The following is a 15,629-nucleotide window of genomic DNA, read 5'->3' as shown; positions in this document are numbered from 1 at the left end:
GCAGTCGCGGTCAGGGGGAGCCTCGGGATTCCCTCTGTAGGAGTCGCTGTGGGGGCTCAGGGGGGACAACTTTGGTTACTCACAGTCTCGGAGTCGCAGGAGGGTCCTCCCTGAGGTGTTGGTTCTCCACCAGTCGAGTCGGGGTCGCTGGGTGCAGTGTTGCAAGTCTCACGCTTCTTGCGGGGATTGCAGGGGTCTTTAAATCTGCTCCTCTGAATACAAAGTTGCAGTCTTTGTTGAACAGAGCCGCTGTTCTCGGGAGTTTCTTGGTCTCTTGGAAGCAGGGCAGTCCTCTGAGGATTCAGAGGTCGCTGGTCCCAGGGAGAGCGTCGCTGGAGCAGTTTTCTTCTGAAGGCAGGAGACAGGCCGGTAAGACTGGGGCCAAAGCAGTTGGTGTCTTCTTTCTTCTTCTGCAGAGGTTTTTCAGCTCAGCAGTCCTCTTCTTCGGTAAGTTGCAGGAATCTAAATTCTTAGGTTCAGGGAAGCCCTTAAATACTAAAGTTAAGGGCGTGTTTAGGTCTGGGGGGTTAGTAGCCAATGGCTACTAGCCCTGAGGGTGGGTACACCCTCTTTGTGCCTCCTCCCAAGGGGAGGGGGTCACATTCCTATCCCTATTGGGGGAATCCTCCATCTGCAAGATGGAGGATTTCTAAAAGTTAGAGTCCCTTCAGCTCAGGACACCTTAGGGGCTGTCCTGACTGGCCAGTGACGACTCCTTGTTTTTCTCATTAATTCCTCTGGCCTTGCCGCCAAAAGTGGGGCCGTGGCCGGAGGGGGCGGGCAACTCCACTAGCTGGAGTGCCCTGTGGTGCTGGAACAAAGGGGGTGAGCCTTTGAGGCTCACCGCCAGGTGTTACAGCTCCTGCCTGGGGGAGGTGATAGCATCTCCACCCAGTGCAGGCTTTGTTACTGGCCACAGAGTGACAAAGGCACTCTCCCCATGGGGCCAGAAACATGTCTCGAGTGTGGCAGGCTGCTAGAACCAGTCAGCCTACACGGGTAGTTGGTTTAGGTTTCAGGGGGCACCTCTAAGGTGCCCTATGGGGTGTATTTCACAATAAAATGTACACTGGCATCAGTGTGCATTTATTGTGCTGAGAAGTTTGATACCAAACTTCCCAGTTTTCAGTGTAGCCATTATGGTGCTGTGGAGTCCGTGTTTGACAGACTCCCAGACCATATACTCTTATGGCTACCCTGCACTTACAATGTCTAAGGTTTTGCTTAGACACTGTAGGGGCACAGTGCTCATGCACTGGTGCCCACACCTATGGTATAGTGCACCCTGCCTTAGGGCTGTAAGGCCTGCTAGAGGGGTGACTTATCTATACTGCATAGGCAGTGTGAGGTTGGCATGGCACCCTGAGGGGAGTGCCATGTCGACTTACTCGTTTTGTCCTCACCAGCCCACACAAGCTGGCAAGCAGTGTGTCTGTGCTGAGTGAGGGGTCCCCAGTGTGGCATAAGATATGCTGCAGCCCTTAGAGACCTTCCCTGGCATCAGGGCCCTTGGTACCAGGGGTACCAGTTACAAGGGACTTACCTGGATGCCAGGGTGTGCCAATTGTGTAAAACAAAAGTACAGGTTACGGAAAGAACACTGGTGCTGGGGCCTGGTTAGCAGGCCTCAGCACACTTTCAAATCAAAACATAGCATCAGCAAAGGCAAAAAGTCAGGGGGTAACCATGCCAAGGAGGCATTTCCTTACGGTTATGGTCTCCAGTGAGGAGATATCATGCGAGAAGACATTAACAGTCAATGAACAGGAAATTTACCTTAAAAGCCATGAATTTGTGATAGGGCTTTGGTGCCCAAGCATAGACTTCCACAGAACTCTTCAATGCAATGACCAGAAACTTTATTCTTTCATATTTCACTGAAATAAAATGCATAAAAGGACAATGAGTAAAATCTGAAGAACAAGAACGTTTTTATATACCCGTAACAGTTTAGCACTTTTTTTATTTCTATTTTGGAACAGATACTGAAATTACTGAACCAGCAAACGAATACAACTCATTGAGCAGAAGTGAACAGTTACAATTATCAGAATAGCAAACAACAAATCAACAAAGTATACTGTGCAAGGTGTCACATGTAGGTGCAAGAGACAGTTCAATTTGCAACAAGAACCAATTACACTGTAAATCCAGCATACAGGGACTCTGCTAGTGGAAATGTCAGCTTTGGCAGTTTGATGGAACAGCAACATGCTTTCTCTTCATCAGCTTCTGGTTTTGCCGTTAGCCTATCTTCCTGTGCATGTCTTCAGCTACAGCCGCCATTTATTTTCCTTTTTTAAGTGTGAAGTCCCATGAGGAGAAATTTGCAAGGTAAGTTCTGTGCAGTTAATACCAAATGTGGAAGACTGGTTGGATGAAGAATCAATTCAGCTTCACGAATGTCTCTTGCAGGCGTTTATGACCTCTACTATGGGGTTAAACAGTGGCTACATACACCACTAAGCTACACTGTTACAATGCACTGATTTTGTAAATTCTTTTGGATGCTAGTAAAAGTGTGTCAATTGTCTTGTCATGAAGATTTCCGAAAGAGGCTATTAACAAACCTAACAGTCAAACAAACATTTACAAAAGCCTTAGGTTTCACCTTACCCAATCCTAGGCCATATGTCCTGGGTTTTAGAGAAAAGGTTTCAATCATATATTCTAGCATACACATTATATATGTTCAGTGGCTCTGTTTCCCCTCTTCTGAGTCTACCTGAACTCCAGTTTATTAGCTGTTTTATATTCATGTCTTGGCACCATCACACCATGACAGAAATTGCCACCATTAAAGTCAGGACCAACATTATAGTCAAAGTGAACATGATCATGCAATGATTTAATGCCATAGTATAAAGACAAAAATAACAGGTGATGGACGGAATGCTGAACAGTTACAAATATCTGGGTTTAATCCATAGTTTTTTTTGCCCAACACACCACCCCAGTTTGGAACCAGCCATATGCAAATCAGTCTTGACCCTGCACCCCATGGGAACAGTCCAGCCTGAACGTCCAGACCAGGTCCTCCCTGGACCATGCCATTCCAAATTGGAATGGCATGGATAGCAAAAAAAGATAATGAATTTAGGCCCAGCTGGGCGAATGTTTGACATTGTTCAGCATTCTGTCCATCACTTGTTCTTTTTGCATTTGTCGCCTTAAGTGGGACGGGTATGCCCAGACGTAAGTCCTGTGCTCCCCATGCCACTGGAGTCAAATTAGCCTGGCTGATGAGGGGTGATACCCCCAAAACCAGCCCCAGGATGCTTGCTTCTAGTCGAGGGATGCCATAGTCTGGCAGTTTGGGCTGGACTGTTCCCATGGGGAGCAGGGTCAAGACTGATTTGCATATGGCTGGGTCCAAACTGGAATGGAATGGGTAGCAAAAAAAACAAGCATTTTCATTCCAATGGGTCTCGCATTTGCTCGAGTAAGAGCTACTAGCGTTGTAAAGAAATAAAACGCAGCGCAATTGTGCTGCGTTGAAAATAAACAGATAAAGTAGTCCAGACCCCAGGCTGAAAACCTCGAGCCTCGTATGTTTTTAGTAGTTTACCGGTGCTGTGTAGGTCGTCTAAACACCGGAAAAGGCATGACGTATGTATGCCTTACACAATGATAGCAAGCGGATTTTAAAAGGCAAGCCCACTAACCAATGTAAGTGACTGACGTGACATGGGTGTGTTTTGAAGCCCAAAGAGAGATTACAGAATGGACGCTTTGCGCTCGCCCATAAAAAACAGATGGATTTAGGCCCAGATCTCTGTACTGGGGGTTAATGTTTGACATTGTTCAGCATTCCGTCCATCACTTGTTCTTTTTGCATTAAATCAAGAGAAACGATTTTAGGAGCGAGTGTCATGGGTGCCCACATCTTGTCAAGAAGTAATACTATCGCTGCTCACAAAGCAAGAAGTTACCAATGTAAAAGAAAACCAGTCCTTCACCAGGTTCACTAGATCCAAAACCAATGTGTGTTGGGGGGGGGGGGGGGGGGGGGGGGGGGGGGGAGACCTTTGGACCTGTTGCACATTCTATGTAGATCCTCCAAGAAACTCTGTAAAAGTGTGCTCAGCTCTTTACATCAGTACTGAAGACTACTGTCCAAGTATCACTGAGTAAGTCTTAACAACCAATAACAACTAACTTCTGTGGAAGAAACACTAGATGCCTGGGTAGGGAATAAAGGCCCAACACCAGCTATCTGAGAAAGGAGTGACATGGCCAGATTAAAGTACTGCCATGACCTACTTTACACCAAGCCCACAGAGCCTGGCCAGCATGAATAACGCGAATCCTGTTTGCGCTCAGTTAGCATGCTTTAATTCCCTGTTTCCATATCACTGACTGAACAAGTGCAAACACTGGGAATGCACAAAGAAAAAAAATGACTGCAAGCAAACACCAGCAGCAACTGCCAGCTCAGAATAACACACAGGCAAATCAATATTATGTTATGTTAATCGGGGTATTTGCAGAGCACACAATCCACCTGGAAGAGTATCAAGGCACTGGCAGAAGGGGTGCGGGCACAACCAGGGCAGAGACTAGGACAAAGGCCATGTCTTCAGTTTCATGCACATTTCAAGAACTTAAGAGGCAGCTCTGATGCGCAGAGGTAGGTCGTTCCAGGCTTAAGGAACGAGGTAGGAGATGACATGACTGTCAGATATGGTTCTGAGTAAGCAGGGAATGTGTGCAAGAAAGAGTCAGTCTGTGCAGAGGTATTCGGTAGGTATGTGGAAGGTAATACAATTGTTGGTGGGGTCAAATGTTGCACGATATATATGGAAAATGTTACTTACCCAGTAGACATCTAATCGTGGCATGTAGTGCTGTAGATTGATATGCTTTTGGATAAGTCTGCCATCTCGTGTTGGGCTCAAAGTGTTACAAGTCCCCCCCCCACCCCGCCCCCGTGACTCCTCCTCTCGGTGATAATGCGCATGGGCATCAAGTCCTTTGATAGATTGTTTTCCCGCAGGAGTGTGAAGTAAAGAGTGTATAAGTTTATATGTACATATATAGTAAAGAAATGAGATCTCCTTGCAATGTATATACATATTTACAATATATAGCCACAGGCTTCCGGGAGGAGGAGGAAGGGCGCATGTGAATCTAAAGCACTACAAGCCACAAACAGAGGTGTAGCAGTGGGTGTGGCGATAAGGACTAGGAGGCTCGAGTGTGTTAGAAGTAAGGAGTTTTATTTAAAGTTCTTTAACGTTGTGTAAAAGTCATTAATATTCTAGGGCTGTCGGGCTATCCCTGATGGAATGTCTCTTCTCTCCTTTCTAGGTCTCCTCTTGACTGGCGCAGATATTTCCAGTGGACTCCCAGGCGCACCGGAAATTAAGAGGAATGGAGATATGGGTAAGTCGGGGTGGTACATATGTACTGTTAGGACTAATAGTACAAGAAGGTAAGGGGTGGAGGGGAGAGAGAGAGAGAGAGAGGGGGAGAGAGAGAGAGAGAGGGGGGAGAGAGAGAGAGAGAGAGAGGGGGAGAGAGAGAGAGAGAGAGAGGGGGAGAGAGAGAGAGAGAGAGAGAGAGAGAGAGAGAGAGAGAGAGAGAGAGAGAGAGAGAGAGAGAGAGAGAGAGAGAGAGAGAGAGAGAGAGAGAGAGAGAGAGAGAGAGAGAGAGAGATCCGACCCTTGTGAAAGGTGTAGAATGTGCAAATCCGAGGTCAGGAAAACAGTCACCTCTTAGTGTCTTCCCAGTGATAGGTTATACTCGTTTGGTGCCTGTAGTTCCTTCTTTGTGGTGCCATTAACTTCCCAATTTCTATTCTTTCCCTTCCTTCACCCTCTTAACTTCTCTTTCCTCCCCCTCCCCTCTCCCTGGATCACCTCTCCTGACCTCCCTCTCCCCTTTAGCCCGAGGTTGTCCTTTAGAAAGGACTGTACCTGGTGCAGCCACGTCCCTAGTGGGACGTGGCAGATTTCTCGTCCTTCGGGTCTTCCCTGGATCTCCAACCAGCCTTGGTCGCTGGTTTCCTGGATTGCTTCGTTCTGCCGCCTTTTCCCTGGGCCCTCGGGTCGTTCGCCTCTCCTCTCGGCTCCTCCGTCGGCGTCTTTGCTTCTTTCTGCGTCCCCCGCGCTAAGTCCGTCTTCCCCTTCTATATCTTTGGGAACCCGGATATCCAGGTTCCCAGTGCTGGTGTTGGCGTCTTCGTTGTCATGACGCCCGGGTGGAACGGCGTTATCGAAGGAGAATCGGGACGCCATTCCTGATTTAGCGCCGTCAGTAGCCGGTATATCTGACAGCCGGCTACAAGAGGTCTACTGGGTAAGTAAGATTTTCCATTCAATGGCATGTGTAGCTGTAGATACACATGCTTTGCATAGTCTGTAAAGCAGTCCCCTCCCAAATTAAGCAGTGGCTAGCCTGTAGGAGTAGTTTGAAATAGTATTTTAAGCACGGCCTGTCCAATGTTTGCTTGCTGGTGAGACAACACATCCACACAGTAGTGTTTAGTAAACGTGTGTGGGGTAGACCACGTGGCTGCTTTTAGTATATTCCCAAAGAATGCCATTGAAGCTCCTTTTTCCACTAGTGGAATGTGCTTTAAGAATTACTGGTAAATGTCTTCTAGCTTCAAGATAGCAAGTCTGAATACACTTTACTACCCATCTGGCTAACCCATGTTTAGGAACAGGACTACCTATGTGAGGCTGTTGAAACGCCGCACAGAGTTGCTTGGATTTTCTGAAATCTTTTGTTCTGTCTATATAGTACACGAGAGCTCTTTTAACAAAGGGTGTGAAGAGCTTTTTCAGCCACTGAATCTGGCTGTGGAAAAAAGGCTGGTAATTCTACTGACTGATATGAAAAGGTGAAACCACTTTTGGTAGGAATTTTGGATTTGTCCTTTTTGTGAATTTGAAAGAAAGGTTCTTTGAAAGTGAAAGCTTAAATTTAACTAACTCTTCTTAAAGAAGTGTTCGCCACTAAGAAGGCAACCTTCCAGGACAAAAACTGAAGAGGGCAAGAGTGCATGGGTTCAAACAGTGGCCCCATGAGTTCTGTGAGTATATTATTAAGATTCCACACACAGGGGCTGGTGGAGCTCTAGGTGGATTAACCCTTTTAAGACCCTCCATAAAAACCTTTATAACAGGAATCCTAAACAGGGGAAATATGTTGTCTGTTTTGGAGGTAAGCAGCTATTGCTGTTAAATGTACCATAATAGGGGAGTATGGAAGGTTTGATTTTTGTAAGTATAGCAAATAGCAAACAATATCCTGTATTAAAGCTTCAAGTGAGTCAATGTTTCCGGGCTGACACTAGTAAAGCACTTCCATTTAGTCACAACACTGTCTAGTTGAGGGTTTGCGTGCTTCTTTTAGAATATCCATACATCCAGTTGGAAGTAGCCAAACTCTATGACTTCAGGAGCCAAATCGCCAGGTTGAGTTTGCTGGGATTTGACCTCTCCTTTGAGTCAACAGGTCTGGCCTGTTTGGTAGTTTGTGATGCAGTACTACAGAAAGATGACAGTGTTGTGTACTAATGTTGACGTGTACACGTGGGAGTTTTGAGTATCCTGGTGAGCGAGGGTTGTTTTATCTTTTTGATCAGAAATGGAATTAGTGGGAGAGGTGGAAAAGCGTAAACAAATATCCCTGGCCAATTGATCCACAGAACAATGACCTTGGATTGAGGGTGGGTGTACCTGGATGCAAAGTTCTGGCAATTTGCGTTTTCTCTTGTGGCAAAAAGATCCATGTCAGTGGTTCCCCACATTTAGAAGTATTGTTGAATCACTTGTGGGTGAATCTCCCATTTGTGTACTTTTTGCTGCGTTCTGTTTAAGAGGTTCGCTAGTTGGTTGTCTATGCCTAGAATATACTCTGGCAGTAATTGAACCTGATTGTGAATTGCCCAATTCCAAATTGTATGCGTTAAAAGGGACAACTAGATGAGTGTGCCCCCCACCTCCCCCGTTGGTGCAGATAATAAATTGTGGTCATATTGTCTGTCCTTATTAACACTATCTTGTGTGTGATTTGTATTGAATGTCTGAGTGCTAGGAATACTGCTAGTAATTCCAAGTGGTTTATATGATACATCTGTTTAATTGAGTTCTATTCCCCTTGTATAATTAAACCACTGAGATGAGCTCCCCAACCTATCATTGATCCATCTGTTGTGATTGTGGTCAGAGGTACAGGGCCCTGAAAGGTCCGCCCCTTTGATAGGTTGGTGCAATTCCACCACTGCAGAGAGTGGTGAGGCTGGCGGTACAACAACACTAGATCCTGAATTTGACCCTGTGCCTGAGACCATTGTTGAAAGACACTGCTATAGTGGTTTTGTGTGTTGAGAATTGCTCCTAGATAAGGTTGTATCTGTGCTGGCTGCAGGTGAGAATTTTGATAATTGATTGTGAATCCTAGATTGTGTAGGATGTCTATAGTATATTGAGTATGTTGTTGACAGATTTGAATTGTAGTGGCTTTTACAAGCAAGTCGCCCAGATATGGGAAGATATGTATGTGTTGTCTTCTGAGGAATGCTGGAATTACTGCTAGGCATTTGGTGAATACCCATGGTGCTGTTACCCCGAATGGTAGCACTTAGAATTGGTAGTGCTTTCCTGCTATAACAAATCTTAGATATTTTCGATGTGCTGCATGTATGGGAATATGGAAATAAGCATTGTTGAGAACTAATGCTGTCATGTAATCCTGTTTTTGTAGTAGTAGAATTATGTCTTGTAGAGTGACCGTATGAAAGTGTTCTGAAAGGATGTATTGATTGAGGGGTCTCAGATCTAAGATTGGTTTGAGAGTACCATCTTTCTTTGCTATAAGGAAGTATAGCGAATATACTTCGGATCCTTGTTGGGATATAGGTACCATCTCTCTCTGCCATTTTTGAGTAGTAATGATTGTACCTTCTGTTTTAATAATTTGAGATGTTTCGGAGTAAGTTTGTGTGAACGGGGGAGAATGTTTGGTGGAGTAGAGAGGAGTTCTCGACAATAGCCGTGTTGGATAACTGATAGAACCCGTTGATCTGTAGTAATTTTGTGCCATTGTGGGTAAAAACTTACCAGTTTTCCTCCTACAGGAGATGTATTCTCTGTGGGGATGTGCAAGTCATTCTTTGGTGGAGGAACCTCTTGGAGCAACTCATTTACCTCTTTCTCTACAATTTGTTCCCCTGTAAGAGCCTCTAAATTAACCTTTGTTTTAGAAGTGTGGCCCTTGTTTTTGTTGGGATGTGGATGGTGCTGTGGTTGATGATTTGAAACCACCCCTAAACTGTGGCCTACGAAAAGTTCCCCAACTGGGTGTAGTGTATAATGCACCCATCGCTTAAGCTGTCTGAGTCCTTTTTGAGCTTGTCTACTGTAGTATCAACTTGTGGTCCAAATAAATGTTGTTTATCAAAGGGATTATTTAATACCGCTTGTTGTATATCTGGCTTAAAAACTGAAGACCTGTAGCCATGTATGTCTCATAACATTGCTGGTGTTGACGCCTCTTGTTGCTGTATCAGCTGCATCTATAGCAGATCTGATTTGGTTATTAGAAATAGCCTGTCCTTCAGCTACTATTTGTTGTGCCCTTTTTTGATGCTCTGGTGGAAGATATTGCAACAAGTCTCCTATATGATCCCAATGAGCTCTGTTGTACCTTGCTACGAGCACTTGAAAGTTCACAATCCTCCAATGGTTAGCAGCTTGAGTTGCCACTCTTACCTGCTGCATCACATTTACAACTCTGTCTGGAGGAGTATCATCCCCTGTAGACTGGCATATATAGATATATATATATATATGAAAATGTAAAGTTTAAGCCTCCAGGAGTGCAGCGTGTTTTCTTCTGTTGTACACATTATGAGGTCTGGGTCTTAACCCTAACGCTAGCACCAGCAGAGAGAGCGCATCGCTATTTTAGACCATTTGTGTTGCAAGTAATTGAAAGCGGCAGCGCCCGGCATCGATGGCAATTGTTTGTGATAAATTATGGAGTTGGCGAGAAGATACTAACACTTGAAGACGAAGGAATAGAGGTCTGAATTCAACAAGTACCTGGCGCAACTCTGTGAGAAGTGGGACAGTCTCATCAGAGTTAGACAGTGAGCATATGCCCCTGTAAGTGCTGCGAATGCCGATGCAGCCCAGTTAGTGAAGGGGTCCGGAGGCTTTGGATGGATAACATACAAACAGTACAATACACTAGTAAGGATATTGTTTACATCGTCAATATAATTGAAGAGACGCTGTGGTGTTTATCTAAAAGTATGAACAGCTGCGAGCATATTGCTTTACAAAACTCACTTTTAAAATGGATATTACAATCGTGAAGAACTGGAAGTATTTGTACTAACAGCATGAGTGATGTTCAAATGCCGCAATGACTATCAGGTGTGATCAGTTGTGAATTGTTAATCCCAGAGTGCACTTTATAAATTAGGACGGCTGCAGGCCATGTTTAACAATAGAATAAACTACCCAGAGGAAGACGTAATATCGAAACGCGTCGGTGGTGTCTGTTACAAAGCTGACAATACAAAGAAATGAAAATGTAATGATTAAGCCTCCGGGAGTGAAGCGTGTTTTCTTCTGGTGTACACATTACAAGGGTCTTGGTCTTAACCTTATCGCTAGCACCAGCAGAGAGAGCGCGTCACTATTTTAGACCATTTGTGTTGCATGCATATATATATATATATATATATATATATATATATATATATATATATTTTTTTTTTTTTTTTTTTTTTTTTTTTTTTTTTTTTTAAATCGACCCTAGCTGCAATGACCCTTGATATTACTGATTCTTTAAAAATATCTATGGCATATTTAAGCATGCCTGGAAGCATAGGGAGACACTGATACTCTGCGAATAGACGTTGAGGTGTTAAAAAAAATAATATATATATATATATATATATATATATATTTATTTATCCTCAATGGGATCCCTATGTAATTGCACATTATGATACGCAGCTCCCCTGGTTATAACCTGATTGTAAGCAGTGGTATCTTCAAGGGGAGATGGCCTTGCTGGATATAAATCGGGATCATTGGGAAGAATGGGATCTGTGTGATATATCCCATGGATGTACATCCTCTTGAGGATCAGATAGATCATCCCTATGTGGTGAAACAGGGGATTCTTGTGGAGAGAATTGTGTAGGTGAAGGTGGTGGAGAAGCAGGAAGGGAAGGAGAATGTGGTGAAGAAGGCTGCTGTGGTGCCTTTTGTTTCTCCTTTTCTTTAAAGATTTTAGTAGGTGGAGGCTTAGCGTCTCAGTTTCTTGAAAAGTAAATTTTCTTTTGATTGTTGTAGGAGGAGAGGCTATTATCTTCCCTGTGTCCTTTTGTATATGGATCTTGTGCTGTTTATCATCCATAACCTCTAATATGGGCTGTATCTCTCATGACTCCTCCGTAGCTGAAGCATATCTACCCTCAACATGTTTCAGCAGCGAATGCTTGAGTCGAGCTGAAAATGTCAGCTCCGAAAGTGCCCCGAGATGGAAGAGTCAGATTTTCGTCTGTGTACTGAAACAGATGTGGCATGCTGTTTGCTGGGTGCCAAATGCACTTTGGTCTTTTGTTTCAGTGCCGAACCTAAGGGTTGGTCATCCGAATGTATCTTTTGGTTCAGACCATGGTTCGAAGGGAGTGGAGGACCGAAGACCAATACAGACGATTTTTAATTATCTTTGGGTGGTGGGACGGGGCTGGTGTATTTATGCACTGTGCCGATGGGATGGATTGGCCGACGACATCGGAATCCTGATCCAAATCGGAGTCTGCGATGAAAAATGTTGCACACTGTGCTACTACTTCTTGTGTGTGTTCGTCCTCGAAGATGTTGGGTGTGTGCTGTGACAACTTGGATGCCATCTCCACTTGACACACTCTTTGATCCTTAAGAGTCTTTTTGGTTTGAAACAACAGTCAAGCGTCAAAGTTTTCTTCTCTGTGATCTGGAGACAGGCAGAGTTTGCACACCAAATGTAGATCGGTGTAGGGAAATTTGGCATGACACTGAGGGCAAAACCGAAACTGGGTCCGTTCCATCAGCCTAAGATTGTTCGACTGCAGTGTGTCGAAGTAGGCCCAAAAAGGGTGAGGTTGCCCCTAAGGATGTGTAATCGACCCTGACAACTACAACAGGATTGACTATAACAGTGAAAACGCAATTGAATCTAGACAGACGTTTATAGAAAGTCCGAAAAAAGTTCAGCTAATACCGAACCGAGATATACTGGAGCGAGAGGAAACAAGTTCGAACCCGACAGCAGAAAGAAAACAATCTAACAAAGGACTTGATGTCCATGTGCAGTATCACCAAGAGGAGGAGTCAATCGATCTCGTGACTCGGGGGGAAAAAACGTCTTCGAAGAAAAACAACTTGTAACACTCTGAGCCCAACACTAGATGGCAGACTTATGCAAAGCATGTGTATCTACAGCTACACATGCCACTAAAAAATATATATATATATATATATATATATATATATATATATATATATATATATATATATATATATATATATATGGAAAATGTCACTTAACCAGTGTACATCTGTTCGTGGCAGGAGACGCTGCAGATTCACATGCTGTGCATTATCCTGCCATCTAGTGTTGGGCTTGGAGTGTTACAAGTTGTTTTTCTTCGAAGAAGTCTTTTCGAGTCACAAGATCGAGGGACTCCTCCCCTTTCCGCTCCATTGCGCATGGGCATCGACTCCATCTTAGATTGTTTTCCCCGCAGAGGGTGAGGTAGGAGCTGTGTATATAGTAATAGTGCCCATGCAATGGAGTAAGTATGTATGAACATAATGTGTCTAAAAGTGATATATATTTACAAATTTACAATTGTACAAGTTGATTTTTATCAACTTATAACGGCTACAGGCTCACGGGGAGGTGGGAGGGCGCATGTGAATCTGCAGCGTCTCATGCCACGAACAGATGTACACTGGGTAAGTGACATTTTCCGTCCGATGGCATGTGTAGCTGCAGAAAAAGCGGTGGTTTAGCCTGTAGGAGTTGAAGTTGTTTGAAATAATGTCCGTAATACTGCCTGTCCTACTGTGGCTTGTTGTGTTGTTAACACATCCACACAGTAATGTTTTGTGAATGTATGAGGCGTAGACCATGTGGCTGCCTTACAGATTTCTGTCATTGGTATATTTCCTAGAAATGCCATTGTGGCGCCTTTCTTTCTAGTGGAGTGTGCCTTCGGTGTAATAGGCAGGTCTCTCTTTGCTTTTATATAGCAGGTTTGAATACACTTAACTATCCATCTGGCAATGCCTTGTTTGGATATTGGATTTCCTGCATTGGGTTTTTGAAAAGCTACAAACAATTGTTTTGCGAAATTATTTGGTTCTATCAATGTAATACATTAGTGCCCTTTTAATGTCTAATGTATGTAATGCCCTTTCAGCTACAGAGTCTGGTTGTGGAAAAAATACTGGGAGTTCCACAGTTTGATTTAGGTGGAACGGTGATATAACTTTTGGCAAAAATTTGGGATTTGTGCGTAGAACCACTTTATGTTTGTGTATTTGTATAAAGGGTTCTTGTATGGTAAATGCTTGTATTTCACTTAGCCTTCTAAGAGATGTGAAGGCTACTTTCCATGTTAAGTATTGTATCTCACAAGAGTAAATGGGTTCAAATGGTGGAAACATGAGGCGTGTTAATATAATATTGAGGTTGCATGAAGGAACTGGTGGTGTTCTTGGGGGGAATGACGCTTTTTAGACCCTCCATAAATGCTTTTATGACTGGGATGCTAAAGAGTGATGTTGAATGTGTAATTTGCAGATAGGCAGAAATTGCTGTGAGATGTATTTTAATGGATGAAAAAGCTAGCTTAGATTTTTGTAAGTGTAATAAGTGGCTTACAATGTTTTTTGTGGACGCATGTAGTGGCTGAATTTGATTATTATGACAGTAATAAACAAATCTTTTCCATTTATTTGCGTAGCAATGTCTTGTAGTAGGTTTCCTAGCCTGTTTAATGACCTCCACACATTCTTGTGTAAGGTCTAGATGTCCAAATTCTAAGACTTCAGGAGCCAGATTGCTAGATTGAGCGATGCTGGATTCGGGTGTCTGATCTGTTGTTTGTGTTGAGTTAACAGATCTGGTCTGTTTGGTAGTTTGATATGAGGTACTACTGACAGGTCTAGTAGTGTTGTGTACCATGGTTGGTGAGCCGAAGTTGGTGCTACTGGTATTAGTTTGAGTTTGTTTTGACTCAATTTGTTTACTAGATACGGAAGGAGTGGGAGAGGGGGAAAGCGTAAGCAAATATCCCTGACCAACTCATCAATAACGCATTGCCCTTGGAGTGAGGGTGAGGGTACCTGGATGCGAAGTTTTGGCATTTTGCGTTTTCTTTTGTTGCGAATAGGTATATTTGCGGTGTTCCCCAGTTTTGGAAGTAAGTTTGCAGTATCTGGGGATGAATTTCCCATTTGTGTATCTGTTGGTGATCTCGACTGAGATTGTCGGGCAACTGGTTTTGAATTCCTGGGATGTACTGTGCTATTAGGCTAATGTGATTGTGAATCGCCCAATGCCAAATCTTCTGTGTTAAGAGACACAGCTGTGATGAGTGTGTCCCTCCCTGTTTGTTTAGGTAATACATTGTTGTCATGTTGTCTGTTTTGACAAGAATGTGTTTGTGGGCTATTAACGGTTGAAATGCTTGCAATGCTAGAAACACTGCTAGTAGTTCTAGTTGACTTATATGAAGGTGTGTTTGTTGAGTGTCCTATTGTCCCTGGATGCTGTGCTGGTTGAGGTGTGCTCCCCACCCTACCATGGACGCATCTGTTGTGATCACGTATTGACGCACTGGGTCTTGGAAAGGCCGCCCTTGGTTTAAATTTATAGGATTCCACCATTGAAGCGAGGAGTGTGTTTGGCGGTCTATCAACACTAGATCTTGAAGTTGACCCTGTGCTTGTGTCCATTGTGTTGCTGGCACTGTTGTAAGGGCCGCATGTGTAATCTTGCATTTGGGACAATGGCTATGCATGAAGACATCATGCCTAGAAGTTTCATCACAAACCTTACTTAATACTGTTGGTTTGGGTGCATGTTTAGTATTACGTTTTTGAATGCTTGTACCCTTTGTGGACTTGGAGCGGCAATCCCTTTTTCTGTGTTGATTGTTGCTCCTAACTTGTATTTGATACAGTTTTAAGTGTGATTTTAGGTAATTTATTGAGAACCCTAGTTTGTGAAGGATTTCTATGACTATTTTGTGTGTTGTTGACACTGTTTATGAGTGCTGGTTTTTATTAACCAGTCGTCTAGGTACGGGAATACGTGTATGTGCTGTCTTCTGATATGTGCAGCTACTACCGCAAGGCATTTTGTAAATACCCTTGGTGCTGTTGTTATCCCGAATGGTAACACTTTGAATTGGTAATGTACTCCTTGGATTACAAACCTTAAGTATTTCCTGTGGGAAGGATGTATGGGTATATGGAAGTAAGCATCCTTTAGGTCTAATGTTGACATGTAGTCTTGTTGTTTGAGCAAGGGAATCACGTCTTGAAGTGTCACCATGTGAAAGTGATCTGATTTGATGTAAAGATTTAGGGTTCTGAGATCTCAGA

At 43.7% G+C, this 15,629-nt stretch overlaps 1 protein-coding gene across 11 annotated transcripts in view; it reads right to left on the bottom strand.

Annotated features, from left to right (window-relative positions):
• MAP4K4 (mitogen-activated protein kinase kinase kinase kinase 4) overlaps nucleotides 1-15,629 on the bottom strand; it is a 513,631-nt gene that overhangs the window by 28,718 nt on the left and 469,284 nt on the right. For all 11 annotated transcript variants that reach the window (XM_069204415.1, XM_069204417.1, XM_069204419.1 and 8 more), the window contains one exon: nucleotides 1,777-1,877. In XM_069204415.1, the coding sequence (XP_069060516.1) occupies nucleotides 1,777-1,877 (101 nt within the window). The remainder of the gene's footprint in view (nucleotides 1-1,776; nucleotides 1,878-15,629) is intronic.

This window comes from Pleurodeles waltl, chromosome 8, assembly GCF_031143425.1.
Source record: "Pleurodeles waltl isolate 20211129_DDA chromosome 8, aPleWal1.hap1.20221129, whole genome shotgun sequence".
Lineage (NCBI taxonomy): Eukaryota > Metazoa > Chordata > Amphibia > Caudata > Salamandridae > Pleurodeles > Pleurodeles waltl.
The sequence above is the reverse complement of the archived record's forward strand: the minus strand, read 5'-3'. Positions and strand labels throughout refer to the sequence as shown.